At 38.1% G+C, this 23,925-nt stretch overlaps 3 protein-coding genes across 4 annotated transcripts in view; all 3 read left to right on the top strand.

Annotated features, from left to right (window-relative positions):
• Window positions 1-765, top strand: part of WASHC2C (WASH complex subunit 2C) — a 41,469-nt gene extending 40,704 nt beyond the window's left edge. The window contains exon 33 of the transcript XR_012674295.1: window positions 677-765. The gene's annotated coding sequence lies outside the window, so the exon portion shown is untranslated. The remainder of the gene's footprint in view (window positions 1-676) is intronic.
• Window positions 752-22,276, top strand: ZFAND4 (zinc finger AN1-type containing 4). Of its 2 annotated transcripts, none has more exons than XM_075154576.1 (9): window positions 752-979; window positions 8,923-8,998; window positions 9,094-9,161; window positions 9,722-9,908; window positions 14,084-14,231; window positions 15,054-16,235; window positions 16,867-16,921; window positions 19,154-19,268; window positions 21,365-22,276. In XM_075154576.1, the coding sequence occupies exons 1-9, from the start codon at window positions 796-798 to the stop codon at window positions 21,498-21,500; spliced, it is 2,151 nt and encodes a 716-aa protein (XP_075010677.1). In that variant the 5' UTR covers window positions 752-795; the 3' UTR covers window positions 21,501-22,276. The 2 variants fall into 2 exon arrangements, with proteins under 2 accessions (XP_075010677.1, XP_075010676.1); XM_075154575.1 differs by having other exon boundaries at window positions 19,151-19,268.
• MARCHF8 (membrane associated ring-CH-type finger 8) overlaps window positions 16,116-23,925 on the top strand; it is a 119,595-nt gene continuing 111,785 nt past the window's right edge. The window contains exon 1 of the mRNA XM_075154588.1: window positions 16,116-16,235. The gene's annotated coding sequence lies outside the window, so the exon portion shown is untranslated. The remainder of the gene's footprint in view (window positions 16,236-23,925) is intronic.

Genomic DNA, 23,925 nt, shown 5'->3' with positions numbered 1-23,925 from the left:
CCCCCGGCCCCGCCGGCGTGAGGTGCGTCCCTGGAGGGAAGGGTGGGAGGTTCCCCCCGAGGGTGGGCTGGGGGCACGGCTGGCACGGGCGGCGGGGCCCCGCGCCTTACCCGGGGTGTGAGGCCGCCCCGAGGCGCGGTGGCGGTGGGGGGTGGGGAGCTGCTCTCGCTCCTTTGTTTGCGGGCGCTCTGCTCGGCTGGCCTGGGTCCGGCCTGCCGCCCCGGTGCGGGGGGCCGCACTGGGGCGGGGGCTGGGCCGGGCCGGTGGGAGAGCGGTGCTGCCGAGGGAGCAAAGCTGCCGTCTTCCCCTCTGCCTTCCCCGAGCCCGGACGAGTCCGCGTTTTTATGTCTCTCGAGTTTTTCTCCAGCTCCGACCGTACTGAGGGCTCAGCCCTTGTCAGGAGGCTCTGGGCGTTAATATCGCAGGTCGAGTTGTCATGTCACTCGTGAAAACAAAATAAACATAAAAAGGTAGTAGGTAGGACCTGGAATGCTGACTGAAACTAGAGTCCTGAAACTATGATGTTACTAATATCGTTTGTGGTTATCTGTTGCACGACCTAGGTACTATTTTACTGCTTCTTAATAGCTATTTTATTGTTTGTCAAGAGTAAATTGAAACTGTCTTTAACGGCTATGTTCAGATGTTGTTAGAATTATGCTTGTTTCCTTTATAGGTGAAAAATCCCAAACATGAACAGCAGTGCACCACACCTGTCCTCAAAGCTGACTTGGCTAGAAGTGGAATGTAGTTCCCTGACAGATCTTCTTGCAGAGAAGTTGTAAATCCTTTGTAATGGCCAACAAGAAAGAACCTCCTTTTTTCAATGAAGATAATATGGGACCGTTTCACTACAAGCTTCCTTTTTACGAAACTATGGAGCTCTTCATTGAAACACTCACAGGAACATGCTTTGAACTGCGAGTTTCCCCCTTTGAAACAGTTATTTCTGTGAAAGCTAAAATTCAAAGACTGGAAGGTACTATTCTCTCTTATTTCAGCATAAACTTTATTGCTTTAGAGGAAGTCTTGTTTTACAAATTATAATTGCTAAAATCAAACCAGTTAATTTAAATTACTTGTTCAGTAATATGTATAAGCTAGGCACTCGGTTTATGGCTTAGGTTTAATTGGAATTGGGTTTTTTTTCTGTTCTTTCCTTTTTCTATCAGTTCATGGTTTAGGCTTCACTGGAATTGGTATTTTTGCTCTTTTCTTTTTGTATGTCATTATTAAAAAAAATCTTAAAAGACTATGGTAAATCATTAATTGTTTTGGTATTGTATGGGATATAGTATTTTTGGTGTTGAAAGGATTCTCTGACACAAGTTGTTAACTAGCAAGGTTATAAACTTGAGTCTTGCAGTATGTCTATATTGCAGCTGTCTGAGCATACTTTAAACTAGGTGCTATGGCTGTTGCTTCTTAGGTTAGTCAGTTTATGGTTTGTTTATGACACTGCAGTCACAAGAGCAGCTGCAGTGCGGGCAAACCCCAAAGACAGCTTGAAGTTACTGAATTGAATTTTGTTTAGGTGAGTGATCTTTTGCTGGTGCAAAACTGGCTGAGCAATACTTTGTCTTAAAGTGATGAACTTGGCACATCTTGCAAAGTGAAAACCTTCTTTAAGTTATGAGGCCAGTTCTGGTGCTAATGCAAGGAGAAAAGATGTAGGTTAGTCCTCTCTCACCCCTTTCCCTCTACGATGAGAATGATCCTACATGAAAGAATGTGATTTGAAATACGTATGTACAAATAGTTTGGCTACTTTGCAGCATTGCATCTTCTTTCTCACTTTGGAGGAGTTAAAGAACTGTGTAGCTGCACAAGCTGAGAGTACTGGAGTTGCCAATTTTAAGAAAAGGGATCCTCTCTTTCTCTAGTGTACCTGTACATGTTTTTCATGCTTCTGTCTGTGTGGAACCGACCTTCTGGGAGATGTAATATGATGCTTTAGACTTGAATCTGAGACACTCTCCCCCTCTTATGGAAATCTGTGCTAATGGACAGAAAAAAAGTAGCTGGCACAAGTTTTAAAACACGGAAGCATTGCAACAATAGGGGTGAATTTTTGCTAGTAAGGTCGCTTAGTAGAAGCTTCACCATGCAAATAACTAGAGTTTACATCAGTGTAGCTGTCGTGGTTTAACCCCAGCCGGCAACTAAGCCCTACACAGCCGCTCGCTCACTCCCCTGCGGTGGGATGGGGGAGAGAATCGGAAGGGTAAAAGTGAGAAAACTCGTGGGTTCAGATAAAGACAGTTTAATAGGTAAAGCAAAAGCCATGCAGACAAGCAAAGCAAATCAAGGAATTCATTCACTCCTTCCCATCGGCAGGCAGGTGTTCAGCCATCTCCAGGAAAGCAGGGCTTCACCATGCATAGCGGTTACTTGGGAAGACAAATGCCTTCACTCCAAACGTCCCCCCCCTTCCTTCTTCTTCCCCAAGCTTTGTATGCTGAGCATGACGTCATGACGGTATGGAATATCCCTTTGGTCAGTTGAGTCAGCTGTCCCGGCTCTGTCCCCTCCCAGCTTCTTGTGCACCTGGCAGAGCATGGGAAGGTGAGAAGTCCTTCCCTATGTAAACACTATGTAGCAACAACTAAAACATCAGTGTGCTATCAACATTATTCTCATACTAAATCCCAAATATAGCATACTATGAAGAAAATTAACTCTATCCCAGCCGAAACCAGGACAGTAGCTACATTAATGCAGCTATGTGGATATGCTTTTGTTTCCTGTGGACAGGGCCATAATTAATCACAAGTCAGAGAATGTGTTGAGATGCTCCTGGAGGCTAGAGGTGAAACAAGAAAAGGAAAGGGTTTTTCTTCTCTATGATTGAATATAGCATAGGAGAGATGCAAGCCGATACGTGATAGAATGCTAACTAAGAGTGAATTAAAAGGGAGCATAGGCAATAGAGTACAGGAGAAGGCAGGCTATCTGGACACTATAGATGAAGGAGTGAGCTTTAAAGGATGCATGAAGAGGAATTTGAATTTTTTGTAGTCCAAAGTGGGAGATTGCAAATAGACATATTGAATTATACCTACAGCTTATTATTGTAGGCTGGGTGTGCCTAGCTTACAAAAGTATCATAATTTCTTATTAGAACAGCTCAGTAATAAAGTTATAATATTGCTTATTCAGAATTTTGTCCACATGTTGTAGTTCATAGGATGATAAGGTAATTAATGGCTTATAAACTTAACTATTAATAAGTAAATTTCATTAAAACGTGGAAGATAAGAATTCACTGGTGCTCTCTGTTGAATTGTTAGAAGTCAGTTGAAATACCTTGATACTCCAGAACAGAGTTAAAATATCTGTAATGTCCTGATTAATAAGATTTATGGGAGGCAGAGTGAAATCAGATTGATTGGCCATGTGTGAAGGGGACGGTCACACATGACAAATTAATTTTATGTTGCATTTGGGGTTGCTATTGCGTGTAAAAAATAATTAACAACTTTTCAGTGACAAAGTTCTTATTATAGTGCACAAGTTCAAGCAATGAATTACCCAGGTGGAGTGAAAATCCTAAAGTAATTTTGCTGTTGTGATTTAGCATGAGAAGCAGAAAGCTTACATCTGTTCCTGTTTCTGCTGCTGTTTTTCACTTTTTGTTATTTTATTGTGTCAACATGGGGTGTGAACCTCTCTCATTTAAGCTGCACTTCTGGCTGGAGAATGCCTCCTACACTGCTGGGAGACTATATAGGGTCCCTAGTATGTGTGTTGTCTCCATAGACTCATTTGGGTGTTGAGAATGATGGTATGTAAGCATACAAAAAGACAAGTTTGGGGCAAATGAGAGATCTCCAAGAACAAAATTGAGAATCGTATCAGAAGTTAACAAATTTGTTCAAGTCACCAATGCCTCTAATTGTAAGAGGCTAATAATAAAACTAAGTCAAGACGAACAGATCTTTGTCAGCAACTGGAATATCAATAGCTGTAGACTGTCTGCACTGTAATAAGGATAATATGGATGGCATGTTAGGGATTCTGTATACTTCTGATACTGTTTGTCATTCTTAGTGCCTGTTTAATGATCTGTTGTGAAAAGGGTTTGTTTAGACAGCTGTAGTAGATATTGGTACCTTACTAAGAAAGAGCTCCAGATCTCCAGCTTTCTGTTTCCAGTTGGTTTTAGTCAGTAAAGAATATGGGTAAAAATTCATTGGTGGATTCTAATGCATCTGAAATTTCAGTGCAAGTCTACTCGTAAATTGAAGTTAAATAAGATCTGGTGTGTGTTTGGATCAGATCCAGGCATTTGTCCTCAAATATGTTCCATGCAAAGTAAGCACTTGGTATCAAAAAATTTAGATTTGTTATAATGTTGACTTGCTCCTACTCTCAGATTCACTGACTGAGCCTTTTAAAATGGTGCACTGGAGAAGAAATAGCTCCCTTTGTCTCTATTAGTGGGATAAAAGCTAGAATACACACAGCCAGCAGTATAGCATAGTGTTGCCAGCAGTGCTACCTACTCCATTGGTTTTACTTGTTGTTGATTATTTGTATTTGAAAGCAGGATCATGTGTTGATGGACATGGATAGGATGGTATCTGAGTTTCAAGATGACATGAAAGACTGAGCTTTAACACATGAATGATACTTGAAAATAGCAGGATTTAATGGAAAGAGGAAATAGCTTGCTTTTTTTTTTTCTTTATTTTTGACTGAGAAGATCTTGTCTTGCTTCCTCCATTGCACAAGCCTTTGAAGCTGCTGGGCTAGACAAAGTTTAGTATTCTTCAAATGTTATATTGAATTTTATAGAAGAAACATTCAGGTAGTGTATTCCTAGTAGTGGTTAATTCTTTCATCTGTTGAAGAATCATAGATAATACCTGTAAACATGTTTGTTCAGTAAGATAGGATTGAGTCTTAAGGGAGGAGGTGGGGTTTGGGATTTGGTGTTCGTGGTAGTATTATTATTACTAACTTGCGGGAATTAATTTGCATTCTATAGTATGGAGTGTTAAGGCCCTCATTTACGGAGCTAGCTTTAAAATAAGAAAAAAACAACTCAGTCATGGTTTGTTCAGTGACTGCTTGCAACTGAATTTTATGATCTGTGTATGTGGAAACAGCTACCTTTTTAGATGAAAATTTAGGTGTTCTCTTGTTCTTGTATTATTGTAAAGGGGAAAACAGAACTAGCTTTCAGAGTACATCTTAATTTGGAACGCTTGTGTTCGGCAGGGAACGACAGATGCAGCAATAATTTTGTTGTTGTACATATGTGTACTCTCATCACGAGAGTTGTTATTTTTCTTTGGTCTTTTTGCTGTCATTATTTTGCTGCCTATGTACAGCAGCTTCACCTTAAGTGAAAGCAACTGGATGAATATCAAGCAGACGACTTCTGGATGTTGTATTTCTTTCAATATTCTGTGAGTTCAGAGTATGTCATAATGATATCTATTACTACTTGCATTAGAGAAAATAGCTATCCTTCTGTCAGACTGGAGTAAGTGGATTCCACAAGTGTAGAGTTTTTAACAGAATCAGTCTTGCTTTTCTTCTGTCTACTACTTTTCCTCTATGTCTCCTATTTGTTTTGTCATGTGCCTGTTGACTGTGCTGATAGAGACTAGAAGTTCATGAAGCTTTTTTTAAGCTTATGCCTTGTCTGAGCTGGGAAAACAGTCCTGCAGATGCAAGCCTGTGCCCAAATCAGATGGTTAGAGCAGCATCTAGAAGGTGTAAATAAGGTCACCTTTGTCAGGAAATTTTGTGGGCCTGTATTCAGTTACTGGTGACTCGCTATTGTTACAGCCTCCTCTTTGTCAGTCCCTAGGATAAAGAGTAGGTCAGTACTGACCACCATTTACACTAATGTGACTTACTATCATGCAAATGAAAGCTGGGGGGTTTGACAGTTATGAAAATGGTCCTGCTCCTGTAAGTTGTGAACCCTTGCACCTCTTCCCTAGCGTAGCTAATTTGTGGGGGAAAATAAAACTGTCAGCCCAACCTTTCTGTAAGCAGGAACAAAAAGTAATGTTTAAGAAACTGTCCAGCAATTCCAACATTGGATGAAAGTTAAGCACACTGTTTGAACTTTGACTTTGAAATGTTTGTGGTGTTTTTAAATATAGTAACCTTCTACCTGCAACGCAAAATCAAGTTTGTTCTGAAATCTACAGGGTTCTTTTTCTGGGTCAGACTTGACCACATCAGTTTCTCTGGTAAGCCTACTTAGCATGCCAGGAAGAAGAGTAACGGAGTGAAGCTTAAGGGTATATCTGATATGCTGATTCAGAGACGGGAGAGAGTACCTACTTCTCGCCTCTCCTCCCCCCATTTTAGTAGGTCAGATTGTCAGCGCATCTGCAGCCATTTCAATAGGCAGTCTGCAGACTCTTCTGTCCTCCTATAGCATCACCTGGCTAGCCCGCTTCCATTTGAGCATTGAGATTTAGCTTATTTCCCTACTTTCCTCTCTTCTTGGTTTAGAGCAGGCCAGTGATACAGTCACGTGCTGCTTAGGGAGAGGGGATGCTGGATGGATATCTCGCAGTTCTCATTATTGTTGCCAATTTCACGTGCTGATCTCATGTGCAAATGTCTCCTCAAGAAAGCTGTACTATAATCCAGAAAGGGGACAGCTGATACATATTTTCCTGCACCTGAACCTATAAAGCACATAACATTTCTTCCATGTATAAATACAGAATTCTTAGAAAGCAGCATAGAAGGGAATTAGTAATAAACGCTTGTCTGTTTCCCATTACAGAAGAGTATAGTCTTTTCATCTGTTCATTTCATCAAAAATACATTGTCAGTGTTAAACGAACAAAAACATGTTTCACTGCAGTACTGCCAGTTGCAAGCCAGCCTTTTTGACAAATACTCTCTCAGTTTATCAAAGTAATTGGAAATTGCTCCTTGGAGGCTGCTGAAACCATAACAAATGCAGACAGTAATGACTGTTTGTAATCAGAAGACTGCAAAACAACACAGAGAACTTCGCTGTAGACTCGCTGGCTGTTGCCAGCATGTTCTTGTTTTGCTTATGCTGCAGACTTGAAATATAACCAATAACCAGTTATTAAATAGCTGGCAGTGTAGTAGCAATTATGTTAGTCTACTATATGAACATATTCCCCTCATAAATGTCTTGTGGACTTCAGAGGATATGAGATTCACGTTAAATGGCCATCCAAGTGAAGTAAAGTTGTGTTGGTCGTTCATAAAAGAGAAGATCTAGATGTGAGCTGTGGTGAGAAAAGGAAATTGTCATCTTCTCTAAAACTTAAATAATGACAGTTCCTCCAAAGTGCACTCCCTCTTCTGCATGGGGATGTCCACTTAGCATGTCTCCTACTTGCCTGCTGAATCTGCTTGGACTTTCACCAGAATCTGGTTGCCTTTTCTTCCTTGCTGGTGATGGGTGTTGGTAGCTTTGTGCCCTTCCTCTAGCTAGGAAGGGGCTACTTAACTGACCTTTTGCCGCAGCTTGCTAAGCATTCTTGCAAGCCTTGGGAAGCTGAGATGTTTTGGGAAATGGAAACCACCTAGAAGACTCTGATCTTTGTGTTCCCTTCTTGCCAGATGTATTTTGGGAAGTCTTACTGTGTAGCATTACTACAAGTAATGTAGTAATGTACTTACTACTTGCATCTCCTTTTAAGTATCTGAACATGCAATGAATAAAAGTATAAGATAAGGTTACTTTAAAGCTTTTGCTTCTTAGTCTGAGGAGTAGTGTTTAGACCTTTTTGAAAAAGTAATTCTTGGCCTCTATAGATTTTCATTTTAATTACAATTTGTCAGGGATGCACAGTGAGATCTTAATTACCTGGATTTTACTAGACAGATTGAACAACAGTACTTCTTTTTGATGCTGAAGGGAAGATTTTTTTTTTCTAAAAGCAAAAAAGACAGCTATTCATCTTCCTATTAGCCTTAATTTTTTTCTTTTTTTTTTGGTGATCCGAGATGTCTCATCCTTTCATAACTCCCCTGGTTTGTACTCTATCCAAAATTTGGAAGGTGGCAGCATTCTACTAAAAATGTGTGAAGATCTCAGGTTATGCTTGTAATCTATAATGTGTATTACATCTGTATCTAAATGAGTTGACTATGCAGACAAAAAGAAACAAAGTTAATCATTGTGTAAAATATGGATTTTTAGTAAGGAGCAAATATTCAGTGTGTTTACTTCCTTTTAATAAAAAAAGGTTAGCCAAATCTGTCCTAGAACTTGAGTTGAAAATGAGTATTACTGGATATAAGTAACAAAATGTTCTGATGGCCTAAAAGAATACCCACAACAAAATAGAAGTATTTGTAGTATGAAGTTTGACTAACTGCTATGGTACTATATTGTACCTGTGAACTTTCAGGTTCCAAACCAGGCAGTGATAAAAACACATATACACCCCTGTAATAGAGCTGCCACCAGTTACTTTAATGCAACCTTGTCTTTACTGTGAGTAATACAGAATATCAGTCTGTGATTAAATTATTCAGCAGTTCTGTAGTTAGAAGTTTTATCCTGTTTTTTCTGTCAGTAGACATAAACCTCTGAGTACAGAAAACAGAAAAAAACCTCCCTCATCTGATGACTGGAAAAGAACAAGTATTCAATAAGCCTGAAGCAACTGAATACTTCTACAGACACCTTGTTGAGCCAAAAGATTGAATTCCGAGTGTGAGCACAAGCCTGCTAAAAACCTTAACTCTGTTCTTAATCACTATTTAGGAGGTTGGATATCATGACTGAAGGCGGCTCAAGTGCCTGTCCTCGTCCTGCTTCCTTTCTTTCCCTTGTGATCCTCTTTCTCGCCTCTCCTCCATTAACCCACATTCTTCAAAAAGCAAAACTCCCCAAAAGCCTTCCCACCAAGCTCCAATTTTAATACTCTTTTTTGTTTGTTTGTTTGTTTTGTTTAGGTATTCCTGTCTCTCAGCAGCACTTAATTTGGAATAATACAGAGCTGAAGGATGACTATTGTTTGAATGATTATAAGTAAGTATAGAATAAAATTGCAATGAATGTTTCTAAATTATTGTTAGCATAAGCAATAGAGAATGCTACAAAAAATTATTTATTGTTATTTACAGCATTTCAGAAGGCTGCACTCTGAAGTTAGTTCTGGCTATGCGAGGTGGACCTATTAACACTAGAAGAGGTATGTGTTAACTCAGTTAAAAAATAATGGTTTTCATGCAACATCTTATGACTGTAAACAGCTTCTCTTAGCTAAGCATTTTAGACAAGCAGACTTCAGTTCCAAATTAATTGGAAAAATACTTAACAAAAACAAAGGGATCTTTTTACATCTTTTCTTCCTTAGCATACCAAGTGCACCATCCTTTTCATTTTGTTTACCCTTAGTTTAACAAGTATCTTTGTATGTATAGAATCATCAAGTCTTAAAATCAGCAATTCTTCACCTGCAGAAAAAATGATACTGTGATGTCATTATACAAATAGTTTTTAAACTCTGGTTAGTAAGAATCAGGCATTGGTTCAGTCTGATGATAAACTTGGTTATGTGGATCATCTGTAGAGTAATGAAAATGGAGAAATCCTATTGATAATTTTCACTTGGAAAACACTCAGCATATCTCTTAGGTTGGGAATTCCCATTGTAAACTGAGCTAAGCTCTCGAAGGTGATCAAAATAATAATAATAATAATAATAATAATAATAATAATTTGGGTTTATTCTGTTTTTTCTCTTTGTAGTTCCTGTGGAAGACCCTATCAGGGAAATGGCTGAATACATGGATCCCGGTAGAGATGAGATCTGGGAGAAAGGGCCATCCAACAAACAAGTTACCTTCTTAGTATATCGAGAAGGAGATCAGTTGAATTTCTTCCGTGTGGTAGATCGGGGAGATGGCACTTTAACACCATTATCTGAATCTTTGAGGTAAAGTTGGTTTTAATTTTTATATGATTCTTCAAAAGGGGGATGCTGTATAATTTTCAGCTTTATTTGTTGACTTTTTCAGAAGAATATTTGGAATATATCTGGAATATTGCAAGAATTGTGCCCTAAGGACTACTAAAATGTTGTAACTGGGTGGCCTAACAATACAGTAGTACTTTGTGGTCAGTGGTCATGCTGACGGTTTTCTGTCACTGTGTGTGTCAATAAAGTGACATAAAGCTGACCTTGTGCTTGAGGCAATTCTCAACATTCCAGCCCTTTCTAAAACAGAACATTTCACAGGAGAGTCAATTTGGCAATAAAGTTATTAAAAACTTTTGTGAAGTACTTTCTCTTCCATCTTAAGGCATTTGTTTAGTTTTATAAACATTTCTCTGTTCACAGCATAAACTTTCTTTTTCGTATGGATATGACTTGACCAAATGATTAGTCAGGAAGATAATAGATTGGCAGTGCAAAATCCTGAGTGAGTTTGTCTGAAGTTTCAGAGGAACAGCGGTGGGGTTTGGTTTTGTTTTGGGGGTTTGGTTTTGTTTTGGGGGTTTGGTTTTGTTTTGGGGGTTTGGTTTTGTTTTGGGGGTTTGGTTTTGTTTTGGGAGGGCTTTTTTTGTTTTGTTTTGTTTTTTAAATATACTGAAATAATTACCAATAGAGCTAGCCTTTGGACATAATTAGGCCTCAGATTAGCTACTGTTGAGGTACCAAACTTGTCTCAATCACTGTTACAGAATTAAAGTACTGTCACTTAAGCTACTACATCATAGTAAACAGATTACTAGTCTTTTTCCTAAAGCTATCAAAATTGGTAATATCTATTAAAAATTATTAGATTCTGTCTTTATACTGCAGCTTTTGGGTAGGGTTTTTTTTTTATTCTCTGAAGAACTTAATTAACTGTACAACTGTAAGGAGAGGAGACCCTGTTCTGGAGACTAGCTGCATTTTCTCTGAGGCTAAGGCTTGCACTGTTTTAAGTAATTATTCTTGTTCCTGTTTGCAAAGTGAAAGCAAGAGCTTTGTACTGGGTTCATATTCAGTGTGATTCAGTGGGTTCAGAGTGATATTATTCTTAGAAACTTTTATAAGAGATCTGTACTTAAAAACTACAGGCTGAATGAAATACCAACGTTGAATTCCCACATAGTTACACAGAGTAGAAAGAGCTAGTGTTTGATACACAGTTACTGGAGGGAAAGAGGAGGAAAGATACAAATATTTTAGACCTGTGATCTTGTCTTTCAGCCCCTGCACTCTTTTTCAGTAAATGGCCACATATGGTATTGTGTGTAGATTTGAAATAGGTAAAAACCACCATCATCAGTAAGAATTGAGAACTTTACTGCTGCATTGGCCTAGATACACTTCTGGTAAGAAGAACAGACAGATGTAATTCCTGTTCTCACTGATACCCTGCCTATTATCAAATTGTTCCATTTAAATCCAAAGAACATCCAAACTAATCCAAAGCTAGGACTATGGATGCTGTACTGTGAGTTGATGCAAGAAATTGTCAGAAGGAGCTTGAACTTCATTTTTTCAGTATAATGGGATCCCTGGTATCTGCCTATGTGTTCAGATTCTTTTGTGTGTGTGTGACAATTGTGTTTTTTTTTTTTCATTTAAAACTAGCATGGACAATTGTCTGAAATTCTTAGTACTTCTCAATTAGGTAATCCTACTATATAGATTAAATAGTAATTTAATTGAGATTGGCTAAAGGTAGCAAACCGCAGGAATAAGCTACAATCTTTTGGCTCTTGCAAGGCATCTTGGTAAGCCTTTCAAAGCACAACAGCATGTATAAAAGTCAAATACATTATACTTAAGAAATGTGCTGTCACTGGTCAAATGATCCAGTTAGGTTGGAAGCCACCTGAGTTGAAAACATTCAGCTCGAGCTGTTTCTCTTCCTCTGTGCTTTCTATGGAAGTTCATTTATTAGCTTTTCTAATAAGGCAGACAGTAATTTGGCGGGGGAGTGAGGGACGAAATCTTAATTTTTGAATTTGTTATTATGGCTGGGTCAGACTTTGTGGGAAATGGAAAAAGTAGCAAAGGGAGGAGAGACGAAACAAATCAGACCTTTTAATTTTATCTTTGTAGAGGAAGGGTATGAATCACTCTGAATACTAGTCTTTTCCACACTGACAGTTAAATGTGTTTATATGTGTGGGTATACTGGTGACTGAGCATTTTGAGGCACTTGTTTATCAGCTTTTCTTATGTTGCTTATGTGTGGAGCAGAATTTAGTGACTGCAATTTAGAAATGAGACATTGGTTTGGGTTTTGTTTTATAGTTCTCCACATCATTTTATTTTATCTGTGCTTAAATTAATAGTTAAAACTTGACAAGATGTAAATACATAAAATGATTATTGTCTCTGGATTAAAAGAAAGTTGTTCAAGTTGTGGTAGAGGACTGGCAGGCACTGGTGTCAAAAGTGTTTCAACAAGCTACGGATCATTTTTGAGGCACCCATTTTACAAGGAATATCTCAGGAATGTTGACACCTGTGGACAAAGTAAATTTGAAATTTACTCGTTAGAAAATGGGCTAAAAGTGTCAAGAACAAAATTTTACAATCACATTAAAGCAAAAAATCGTTTTGTTACTCCTTGCTTTTAGGGAGTTTTGCTCCTATTTAGCCAGAAAATGCAAGAAAAAGGATACAATTATTTTTGCATTAAAAACCAACCAAACAAAAAACAACAAAAAAAACCCAAAAACAAAAACCAACCAAACACATAAGGCACATCACTTTTCTTTCTATCTTTACCTTGAAGGAAGGGAAGTTCAAAGAATTGTTTTGAGTTGGTGACTTAAGTTTTTGCAGAGTTAAAATTTTGAAATGATTCTTTAGTGTTGAATCTTTACCAGGAGAGGTATGTAATATGCATGCTAACTGTCCCCATATGGAGCTGTTCAATTTTTGCTAAGAAATGACTGGGCTATTTTGCTGACTCTTGCTTTGAATTTGCTGCCATCCTACTCTTAAAGATCTGTCTCCCAGCTGTGCTGCCTTTGGAATTTTGCTACATTTTAGGAAGTGGATTTGGGGAGTCAGTGCAAAAACACTGGCTCTTGACTAAGGGCAGCAGAATATTTCCAAGAATCAGGTAAGACACCAGCTCTAATTAGTGAAATTTTTTTTTTTTTGGTACTGACTTTCTTATGACCTTTAGTTCTTCCTTGATCTCTTTTGGAGAATAGAAACTTTAGTTAAATCTACCAAGACATTTGTGTGAACATGGGGAATTGCCCGATTGTCATGATTTCTAGATGCTGACAGCCTAGTGGAAGAAGTAAAACACTCTTTAAAATGTACTATATATAGTGTTGAAAATGCGTCAATTTGTAATGAATTGGACATTCCTAATGGTTCTTTCATTTCACTGTCAAATGTTGGATGTGTGTTAGTGATTAATGCTTCATAGGAAAAACAAGTCAGATACTGACTTTTAAACACTGTGTTTTTACATTCTGTTAAAGTACAGAATGGAAAAAGGCAATGTGATGCTATAAATTTCCAGTGACTGCTGAGTTAAAATATTTTGTCTTGGGTCTAGCAATTATAATCTGTTTATTTTTTTCCAAATGTGAGACTCTTTGGAAACCTAAACTGATCCTTTTTTATTTTTTTTTTTTTTATTTTGAAAAGGAGAAATAGAATATCACATCCACATGGGTGACCCCTCCATTTCCATTTATGGTGAGAACACCCCTCAGGATGGATAGAAATTTGGACTTTCCTTCCATGCCAGTGTCTGGTTAATTGGAAAACTGATCAGCTTGTTGTCTGAGTCACACAGTTAACAGCTTTGGCCATACCTTCAGGAGACATTTGTGGAACTGGATATCCCCTCTGTGGGGAAAATATATAGTGAGTGTGAACCAACTGTATATGGTATAACAACTTCCCAGAAGCGTGGCTATGTTATGATTTCAGCATCATCACTTTGCTTGAGCGTCTAATAAGGAATGCTTACATGCTAAAATAAATGGATTTGAAATGTCTTTGCATACAGTTTTACATAATGCTTTGTCAACAGATCAACTACGGATATGACTTTCTAGTTGTGAGAATACTCTACATTGAAAACTTAATTTAATTACTTGACTAGAGGGTGAACACAAACTTTCTTTTATTTTCAGTGGTGGTTCAGTTTATAACTTATATGCTGATGATGAAGATGAGACAGAGGCATCACCTTCTGGACAACAGATCATTGAGAATTCAATTACTATGAACAAAATGAAACTACTCAAGGCAAAGATGGAGAACATGAATCTGAGTAAAAAGGTGAAGTTGTGATTTCAATTTTTCTCTTGTAAAATGGCTTGCACTTTCCTAGTGCTGGCTTTTCTAAAAAGCAGGTCAGGTACTTTGCTGTCTTGGGAAGTGAAGTGATCAAGGGTAGATGATTTCTTATCTGTTGTTTAAGTAAATGCTATTGTATAAATGTTCTGCTGTGGGGCATTGGCTTTGCTTCGATCAACCTGTCTGCATTCAGAGAATTCACTACTGGTCCTGGATTTATTTGCGTGGATGGGTTTTTTGGGTGTGTGAGTTTTTGGGGTTTTTTTTTGTTTTTTTTCTTCCAATGCTTTAAGTAGTGTTGGTTTGCAGTACTGCTCTGGTAAAAATCAATGTTTCTCTTAAATGAAACTTTGTTAGAAATACTGTAACTGAAAAGCCTATAAAGATAAATATGAGAATGAGATTACCTAGAAGATAAAACATTACGCTGGTGTTCGTGTCTGTGTAGGTTACCTAGATGTAAAATGAAGATATTACAATTTCTTTCATTGTTCATCTGGTTTGAGACCCTAAGCTCTTCTGCATGACTTTGATGGCATTCTGGCTTCCCTTTTCTATTCTTCTGACATGTGGCCTATTTACTAAAAAGCCTTTTCTGATTAAAATCTTTGATTTTATTATTCAGATGTTGGGGTGAAGTCTTGCTGGCTAATAACAGATGAGGGAGTAGAAAAAATTATTTGGTCCATTCTGGCCTTACACTGTCTGAATTCCTGAGAATATGATCTGAATCAGGTCTTTGAATGCAACCATAATTCAAATACTAATTGTTGTTCTATGTGGTTTTTGGTTTTTTTTTAATAGCCTAAGAAAACTGTCAAGGTGAAACCTCGTCCTCCGATGGTTGCTCGACCATCTAGTGGCTCAGTGGCTGCTGCTCGTCACCGCTTTTTAAGAGTGCTCCCCCATATTGGACAGTCCTGCCTACCTCCTCCTGGGAATTCGTATCCCTCAGAGTCTTCCCAAAACGCACTTTCAGCATTGGCTACTTTGGCCACTGCAGGTAGAACAATGCCATCCACAACTAATGACTTTCTTAAGGACAATGACACTTGGCAGAGCAACTCTTGGTCTCAGTCAGTTAGTAGCATCAGGTTACCACCAAAAATATCTCGTGTCGAACTAGAAAATGCAAAACTACCTACAAATAGTATTCTGACTCCTGTTTCATCTCTGCCTGAAAATTCAGAAAAAGCATCTGAAAATGTGACCTCAACAAGTGAGGAGGATGCTGTTTTGTTTCCGAATCTAACAAATGTAGAACTATATGGAACAGAAGAAAAACTTCTACCTGAAACAGATGCTTTTGCTTTGTTAACAGAAGCAAGCACCACTGAACAGTGTAGTGAGATATATGACATAGGAAAGATGAATCCAGAACTTGAACTGTCTGATGGAGATGAAGAATCTAAGGTTGTAGAGCAGCATAGAAAACCTATTAGCAAAGTGCTGAGCACTGCAGCAATGGGGGCTGGTCTTCTCAGTACTCGTGAATTAAGTCCGCAGAAAAATCTGCTTTTGTCACCTCTTCGGTATTCAGCGCAAATGGCACGTCACAGTTCTCTGAAACCACAAACACAACCCAAATGCTTTGAGGCTGGTAACTTGAGATCTACAGCCTCCCCAAACGTGCTTCGATCATTGGAAGTCCGTAGTATAGCAGACTCCTCTTTTTCTAGGACTACTAGATTCCGTAGCGTGAAAGTAGAGTCACTTGGCAAAAGACCTGATGTAATTTCTAAAGCAGAGGCTAGGGACATCACAGATGTGGCTAACAAGGCATCCAAAGAACCTGTGAGTTCTGTAAGTAACTTAGGATTTCTGGCTTCGCTGGCCCGAAGCGCAAACAGGGAAAGTTTACAGAGTTCCTGTGGGACAGGCAAGTTTCGGACTTCTGGTATTGCACTACCTACAAACCTTCAGCATTTTCAGGAAGAAAGCTTTAGGAAAACTGCTCCTCCAAATGAAGCTGCTGAATACATTCTAGTGAGTACTAATGCTTCCAAAGAAATTGAAGTTTTCCCATCTTTTCTGGTACTGGCATTACGAAAACTGTACTTTCATGTGTGTGTCTATGTGTCTTTTCAGGGAAGGCAGATGGGGAGGGCGAGGTGTACTTAAATCCCTGGTAGTCTTAAACTGTTTTCTGAATTCCTGTTGGTATCTTAACTGCCCGTTTATCTAAATGGGTCCTAGAAGTAATTTTTCATAAAAATTAAAGTAGTTGTTCAGTTCACAGCTAAAATTATTAGTTATTGTAATGATAGAATTACGAGTGTCTGAGTGTGAAGTGTCATCTGACTTCTCCTGCTGCTCACTAGTTGTCATTTATTCCAAAGTTTGCCCTGTGACTGGCACCATATGTGCCTAGCTTCAGATCTCTAATGTACTTTGTTGTTTTGGTGTGTTGTGAGGTATGGGGAGACTATTTAATAGTAATTTTGAGTAAGGCTTTATATTGTGGAATTTTAATTTTTTGTACAGAAGTCTTCTTGGACTCTTCGTAGGTACGTTGATTGATACAACATTGATTTCAAATAAGCTGATACCAGACTGCCTAACTTTTCATTTAATTTCCATCTGCTAGTAATTTCCTTGTGGAAATTTTTTTTTTTAGTCTGCGCATGGGCTTGGAATGAATGGAAGTATTGCAGCTGTAGGGAAAAGAGTAGGTAAGTAATGTGACTTAAATAATAATTGAAGGTGACTCTTTAATCTTTCCTGATATATCACATATATAGAGGACAAGAATAATTTTTTTTTGTAAGGCATATGTCTTTCAAAGTCCTTGCTTTATTACATAGCATACATTACATCTATAGCATGGTATAACTTTTAATATTTTAAGCAATTCTTTAACATACAGATGTCATCCAGATGTTAGGTAGACATAACTGTGACTCTTTCCTAGCTTTTTTTAATACTTAATGAATCCTGCATGTCATCTGTAGACATAAACATGACTTTCTGCTCTGAAGTTTCCAAAAGGTCAGTTCTGTGAATACTTGCAAGTATACTAAAATCAGAGCAAAATGTATCAGTGGCATTGTCTTTAGGACGACAGCCTGAGCCAGAAGGATTTGGCAAAAGAAAAGTGGGGAGGAAGCAATACGGGCATGGATGCTGAAGATTACTGACACCATGCAGATTTTTCTCTATTTTTTGTGATGGGCATCATTCTTTCTACCCTAGTCTTGGTAACTGTGGAGAGCTTAATTCTTGACATCTATTGAAAATGGATGTGTTGTGCCTAAATATTAATTTCTTATGCGATTAATTATCTTGGGAGGAGTGGAATTGTCTAGATTAGTACTTTTGAAACTCTTAAAACAGTGAGCTAAAGATTCTCAGCACAATTGACTTTTCTTCTTCACATCTTTGACTTGTACTTTGCAGGTTTTCTTTTCTTTCAGTATGACCTTAGGAGAAGAGAGGCAGGCATGTATTCCAGGATTTTAAGATCTAGGTACAGAGAATGAGCTAGAAGATAGGTCTTCAAATAGCAGATTTGAATTGGCAGTCAATAACAGATCTGTCCTTACCTACTCCATGGTAAAACAGGTGATACTGTGGTAGCCACATCTGCATGATGGGGAAGCCTACTATCATCTTGGATAGAACTATGAAGAAGACACTCCTCTGGTGTATCTTATGTCAGACAAAAGTGTATTTTCCAAAAGGTTCCAGACATGAGAAAGACAAAGTTGGTGTCGTCATATCATGCAGGCTCTTGAGAGAGAGGTGGCTGGTAATGATCTGTTGTATAACTGGCCAAAGAACAGATTCAGTTTGTTATCCAAGGCCTTCAATCACATGTAATGGCTGTAGGGGCCATAAATGTGAGGACAGGTGTATTGTTTTTTCTTTTTAAGTATGGTCCACGGGGCGGGGGGGGCTGTCTTTCTTTTTCACAGACGAACATTGCCTGGAAGTTTCCATGCTAGATAGCAATGGGATAGCAGTGGTTGGTAGCGATGACTGCAATGTGTAGTGACTGCCTGGTGTTACTATTGAATGTAGCCTGCTGTATCTTAGCTGAGAAATGACTGTTGGGATTAAAGGTGTGCTGGACAAAAAATACTTCTGAACTCATGAGGTCACTTTTTGGGAGCATCCTGACAATATAGCAGTAGAAGCACTGAAAGAATGTTTGAGAGGATGCATTGCTCGCTTTCACTGTCCTAGCGTATGGTAAACATGCATAAGCAAGTTGTGGATGAAGAGCTTACTTCTACAGAGGGAAGGAAGATGCCTTTTCTTTACATGCTCTCCAGTTATAAAGCAACAGCCAAGAATTACAGGGCAAAAAGTCAAAGTAAAGGAATTTTTTAAGTACAGAAATTTTACAAACATCTGCAAAGTGCCTTATGAAACCATATAGCTAAATAGAGGCCTGTAATCTAATAATGTACTTTTCTTGCAATTATGAAGTACCAGCAAGATTTCAAAATGTTGCACTATTTATTTGGCAAACTTGAGTTGTTAGCTGCTGAATATACTAGATGCTTGAATGCCCAATTGATTCTTTGGAAAGCCATTGGGTGCGGTGCTTTCCCAATCACATTATGTGTTTTCATTTTGCATTTGGGAAGACCGTTAGAAGATATGTGTCTTGATTTCTTCTGTAACTTCTTGCTTATGTGAATTTTTAACAGGTGTTAAAAATAATGGGTCTAAGTCTCGCATTGTACTGCCTCTTCCAAAGGTGTTCATAGGCTTGAGGTGTGTTTTCTGTTCTGGCTTTTGGGTTTTTTTCCTCTCTGTTTAGGCTTTGGGGTGCCCACCTGAAGTATCCTAAGAAATGCAAAATGAATCTGGGTTTCAAAAGATAACATTTAACTGGTTTGTGATCAGGAATAAGTAAAAATAAAATGTCTTTGCTGTCTTTCTACCTCTGAAAGCAGGCGAAGCAACCCATCTTCCACCTGTGAATGGCTCAATTCAAGCAAAAAAGAAAATTATAAAGCATTGCTTTGTTTGTGGCAAGAAAACTGGATTGGCAACCAGCTATGAGTGCAGGTAGGCTGAGTGTATAACCAGCTGTCGTTTAAAATTGATAGCTGGGTTAACCAAAAGGTTTTCTATGCTGCTTGGTATTCCTTAAGCGTAGCAGATCAAAAGACAACCTTCAAAAAAGTTGCAATTCTTAGTTCAGCAAAACTCCAGGAATTAAAATTCAGGAATGTTGTACTTGTTCTGCTGTTGAGGTGTATGTTCTTCCAGGAAAATCAAGAAATACAAGGTATCAGAATACAAGAACGTGATTACAAAAAAAGAACTATGACATTTTATACTGGTGTGGGGAGAACTTGCTACAGATTTATGTTCTGCAAAGTTTCTCAACAATAATTATATTGTTAACATCTTGAGGAAAAAATGGTTTTGTTACAATTTTTCAGAAAATCTCCCTCAGATTTGGCCCTATTACAACACATCTGCACAGTTTGTGGATTTATACGAACTTGTATTTGACAACTTTTTGATTTTACATGTGTTCTGTTTCTTGTGAGACTTCAATCACCTTTGAGCATCTAGAGCATCTCAAAAGCAGAACATCAGAGTGCTGGTCCCCAAAATCATGACTTGCAGACAACACAGTGAGACCTGGCGCTTGGTGGTGATCACTGCAAACTTTGAAAAAAACAACAAAAAAACCCCACTTTTTCTGTTGATCTTGGTTCTCAAAGTATTGTTTCCCACAATATAGTCTTTTCTCAGTATTATTTCCCATGAGCTAGTCAAGGTTGGGAACTCCTGCATTGTGAGGGCTATATCTGAAGCTGATCTTGGTTCATGCCAATCAACAGCAAAATGAACAAGATTTCTGCCATTGGGGAATTGTGTTGGAGAGTTTCAGGGTGAGGAACTGCCTCCATACTGACTCTTCAGTCTTTGATTTTGAAACAGTTTTGGACACTGCACACTTTCCTGCTGAGCAAATAGCTGCAAGCTCTTCTAGAAGTAAATAAGCAGCTTGCTTAAGGTTAAAAATGAAGCACAGAAAAAGGGGGGAAATCGCACATCTCCAAGGATACCATTTGTTCTAGTTTCAAAAGGAGCAACCATATGACCTTTTACTAGAATGGAATGTGAACCAAATAGAAAATACAGTCGTATGAGAGAACTGGTGATTACGGGACCAAGAACCAAAGAAAAGCAAATTTTTTACCAGGCACACAAAGCCTCAGGAACAGCTGCAGTGTTTATTACGAACCCAGATAGGTAGATAGATAGATAAATAGAGGATTATAGTCTAATAGTGAGACAGTAAGTTGGACGAGTAATGCTTAATCCATTTCAAGAGAATTCTGATTTTGAATGATGTCATTGTTTTAACGTCAAGAAGCAACTTTATCAAATAATCAGGCAACGGGATACTAATATCAGTCTCCACTTTAAGCACTTGTTCAGATCAGATACAACATCCAGACTATGCTTTTCTCCTGTTAGGAGTCTTAGCTGCCGAGCTGTCAAGTTTGAAGGCAAAAGTCATAATCTTAACTCATTGAAATTGCAACTGATATTGGAAAGATGCACCCTTATCCAGTCATATAGGAATTCATGTTCCCTATAGTTTGTCTGATGTCTTTACAGCTGACTAAATCTGTATTTATTAATCTCAAATGACTAATTTGAGTTTATGCCAGGCAGAAGTTGGGCTGAACTAAACATCTGTTTTGGTGGTCTGAATGATGTGGTGTTTTTGAATTGAAATGCCTTTATGTGGATTTCACCTGATACCATTACTTTAGTTCCATGGTTTTGTCCTCTGAATTCTACCAACTGATGTTGTGTGAGGTCTTTAAAAAGAAACAAAATAAATCAAAGCCCATCATTCTTAATTTATAAGTGTGTTTGATCCTTACTAGCTGGTTCCAGGAGTATGATCTTGCTTAACTTCTCAGCTGAAGAGACTGTTGGGTCAAAACTGCAACATTCAGTTACAAAAATGTCACTTTGATTACCCCACCAGTTAATGTTATCAGTCAAGGATGATTAGAATCCAAGAAGTTATGTCAAATAAATAAGACATGATTAAGCCAAAGGGCTCCCAGCATGTCAGAGAGTTAAAAGCTTCTAAAAGCTTGTAACTTCTAATATTCTTGATTCTTCAGATGTGGAAACAACTTCTGTGCAACGCACCGCTATGCAGAGACTCACACCTGCACCTACGACTATAAGAGTGCAGGGCGAAGGTATTTGCAGGAGACCAATCCCGTCGTTAGTGCACCAAAGCTTCCCAAAATCTAATGTGGTTGTGCTGCATGTGGTCGTTCTGCCATTGAAGAATTGTATTACATTGAGAGAAGCACTTGCTTAAACTGCATAATTTTGCCATGCTCCATATTTAAAGATTTGCCAAGTAACAAAAGCACATGAGGATGCATCCTGTCGAAGAATAATGTGAACACTACTGCAGTTAAAACTTTTCTTTTTTAGTGAATGAAAAGTTAAAGATTAGTTCTTAAAAACTTACACTATGATTTAACTGTTACTGCACGTCTTGTGTTGTGTTTTATATTTGGAAAAGCTATTTCACTAGACAAGTCTTTAAAAGATGCACTTTACTAACTTTATTTACTGTATAACCAGACTTGAGGGGGTGTTGTAATGAGGGTGTCATGTAATGTCTTCTGTACTCTTGCGTTTTTTTGTCCATTGCGTGGTATCTTCTAAGTTATTTCACTGGAAAGATCCTCCTCCCTCCCCTTTCTTCAAAAAGCCTATTTTGAGATTTTTAAGGGGGTAGTGTGTTCTACCCCTCTGTTCCATTCAGATTGGTATTTATACACTGTGTATCCATTCTGAAAATTACATATCATGTTAATCATTTTCTTAAAATAATACTGTTTATATGACCAAGTTTGTTTTTAAATAGAAAATTCCCCCTTTGTTGCCATTAAATATAAGGAACAGCTTATTTTAACTTTTTTTGTAATCCTAGATTTTTTTAAGACTTCACAATTTGGTTTGTTAAGATGTTGAATGCTGTTACTGGAAGAAATTCAAATAAATATTAAATTTTATTCTGGTTTATGCTCTTATAAATGCACAAAATAACTTTTCCTATCTTACAGCATGCTCCTAAAATAAAAGTTGGGCTTTGTTATAGGGGGGGAGGGGATTTTTTTTTTTCCCAGAAGCACTGGCTCATATCTGTTCCTATTGAAGTCGGTGGGAAAATTCCCACCAACTTCATTAGAAATAGCGTGACCAACACTGTGTGCTTGAAATAAACCTCCAGAAGTCTTACAGGTGTACTAGCAAAGGCAAAATGGGTGTTCAACAAATGGCAAATGTTAACCTGCAGCCTTTCTCCCCTCCAGCTGATACTGTACAGAGGCAGTTCAGTAATTGCATGAGACACCTCTAATGAGCATGCAGCTACTGCAGAAAGTGATGTTAGAGGAATGTACCTACTGAAAGTCTTTCCTCTTTCATTCCCTTAATGTGTCTGAAATCTTTTTATAAGCTTATGTTGCTTGAGGTGTTCTAGTATAAACAGATTGATTGAAAACTTACAACAAGCCACCAAAACAAAAGAAACCCCTCCACATTGCATCTAGCCAATTGAAAGTCATGATCCTCAGTTATTTGGTTGTGGTATTAAAATGATCTATGCTGCATTCCAGTTGAACAGTAGCAGCTGATAAGCATGGCCATCAAAAGTTGGGCCAAAAAAAGGAGGATCACTGAAAGGGAGAGAAGTAACTTGAAGAATTCTCATCCTTGAAAGAAATCCAATTCATGTAGTCCACCTGCAACTTCTTAAATCTTCTGGAGTTTTTCGAGTGTGATGATCTCAGAAAATAATTTTCAAAATCATTCTTCTGGGCATTGATAAGGTAAAAAGGTAGTTCTCTGTGTGTGTGACTTCTAGGCTTATTCTTACTGAACAAATTTGCACCTAGTATGAAGAACACGTCATTACTGAGCAGCGCTAGGTACCGTGAACATGCCTGTAGTTTTTATTTCATCTCCAGCATGGAACAATATTTGATGCCGAAGGAAAAGAATAAGGAACAGGGCAAATGTACTAGTTTTTCCAGCAATTACTTGTTTGCGGCTCAGCAGCTTTCTTAAGACAGAGGTATTGGTCTTTTTGTAGGTACAAATGGGAATTAAAATTATGTCGGCTGCCATCACTTAATCTGATTTTGCTTAAGTATAATTGTCAGGAAATTATTTTGCAGTGCAGTAGAATGGCCATACTCAAATTTTAGTAAGACTGCATAACTGAGATGTGTGGCAGGAAGTCTCTGAGTCAGATCTCGATTGTGACTCTCCCTTTCTGCATATGCATAATGAAGTGCACAACAATACTTTTCAGAAAATGCAATGTAGTATTAATCTAATTTCCACGTGTGTAGCTTCTTATAATTTTTATTATACCTCATTTTGATTATACGTAATACAGACATTTCCTGTGCAGAACTCTTCTGGTTTTGTTCTCATCTCCAATACTGTGTTACAGGCACTCTTATTTTCAACCAGTAGTACAGCCCTAAGAGCACTTAAATTTGTAATTAACTGGTTTAGTTGCTAATTTATATGCTATCGGGTTTTACCAAATCCTGTGTTAGACTGTGCTATGGATTAATTACTGTTTACTGTGTAAACTTACCTAAATGGTTTGGTTTTCTGAGTATTAGTCAGTGCACTGTGGTGCTATGCA

The sequence above is a fragment of the Calonectris borealis genome, chromosome 7 (genome assembly GCF_964195595.1).
Source record: "Calonectris borealis chromosome 7, bCalBor7.hap1.2, whole genome shotgun sequence".
Taxonomy (NCBI): Eukaryota; Metazoa; Chordata; class Aves; order Procellariiformes; family Procellariidae; genus Calonectris; species Calonectris borealis.
This window is presented reverse-complemented; position numbering and strand designations above follow the sequence as displayed.

Bases quoted from the DNA above. Each gene is read 5' to 3' on its own strand.
- ZFAND4 (XM_075154575.1), top strand. From the start codon at position 796: ATGGCCAACAAGAAAGAACCTCCTTTTTTCAATGAAGATAATATGGGA. The intron at 16,236-16,866 runs GTGAGTACTAAT...TTTTTTTTTTAG, and splicing joins AAGCTGCTGAATACATTCTA to TCTGCGCATGGGCTTGGAAT. The intron at 19,269-21,364 runs GTAGGCTGAGTG...TTGATTCTTCAG, and splicing joins GCAACCAGCTATGAGTGCAG to ATGTGGAAACAACTTCTGTG.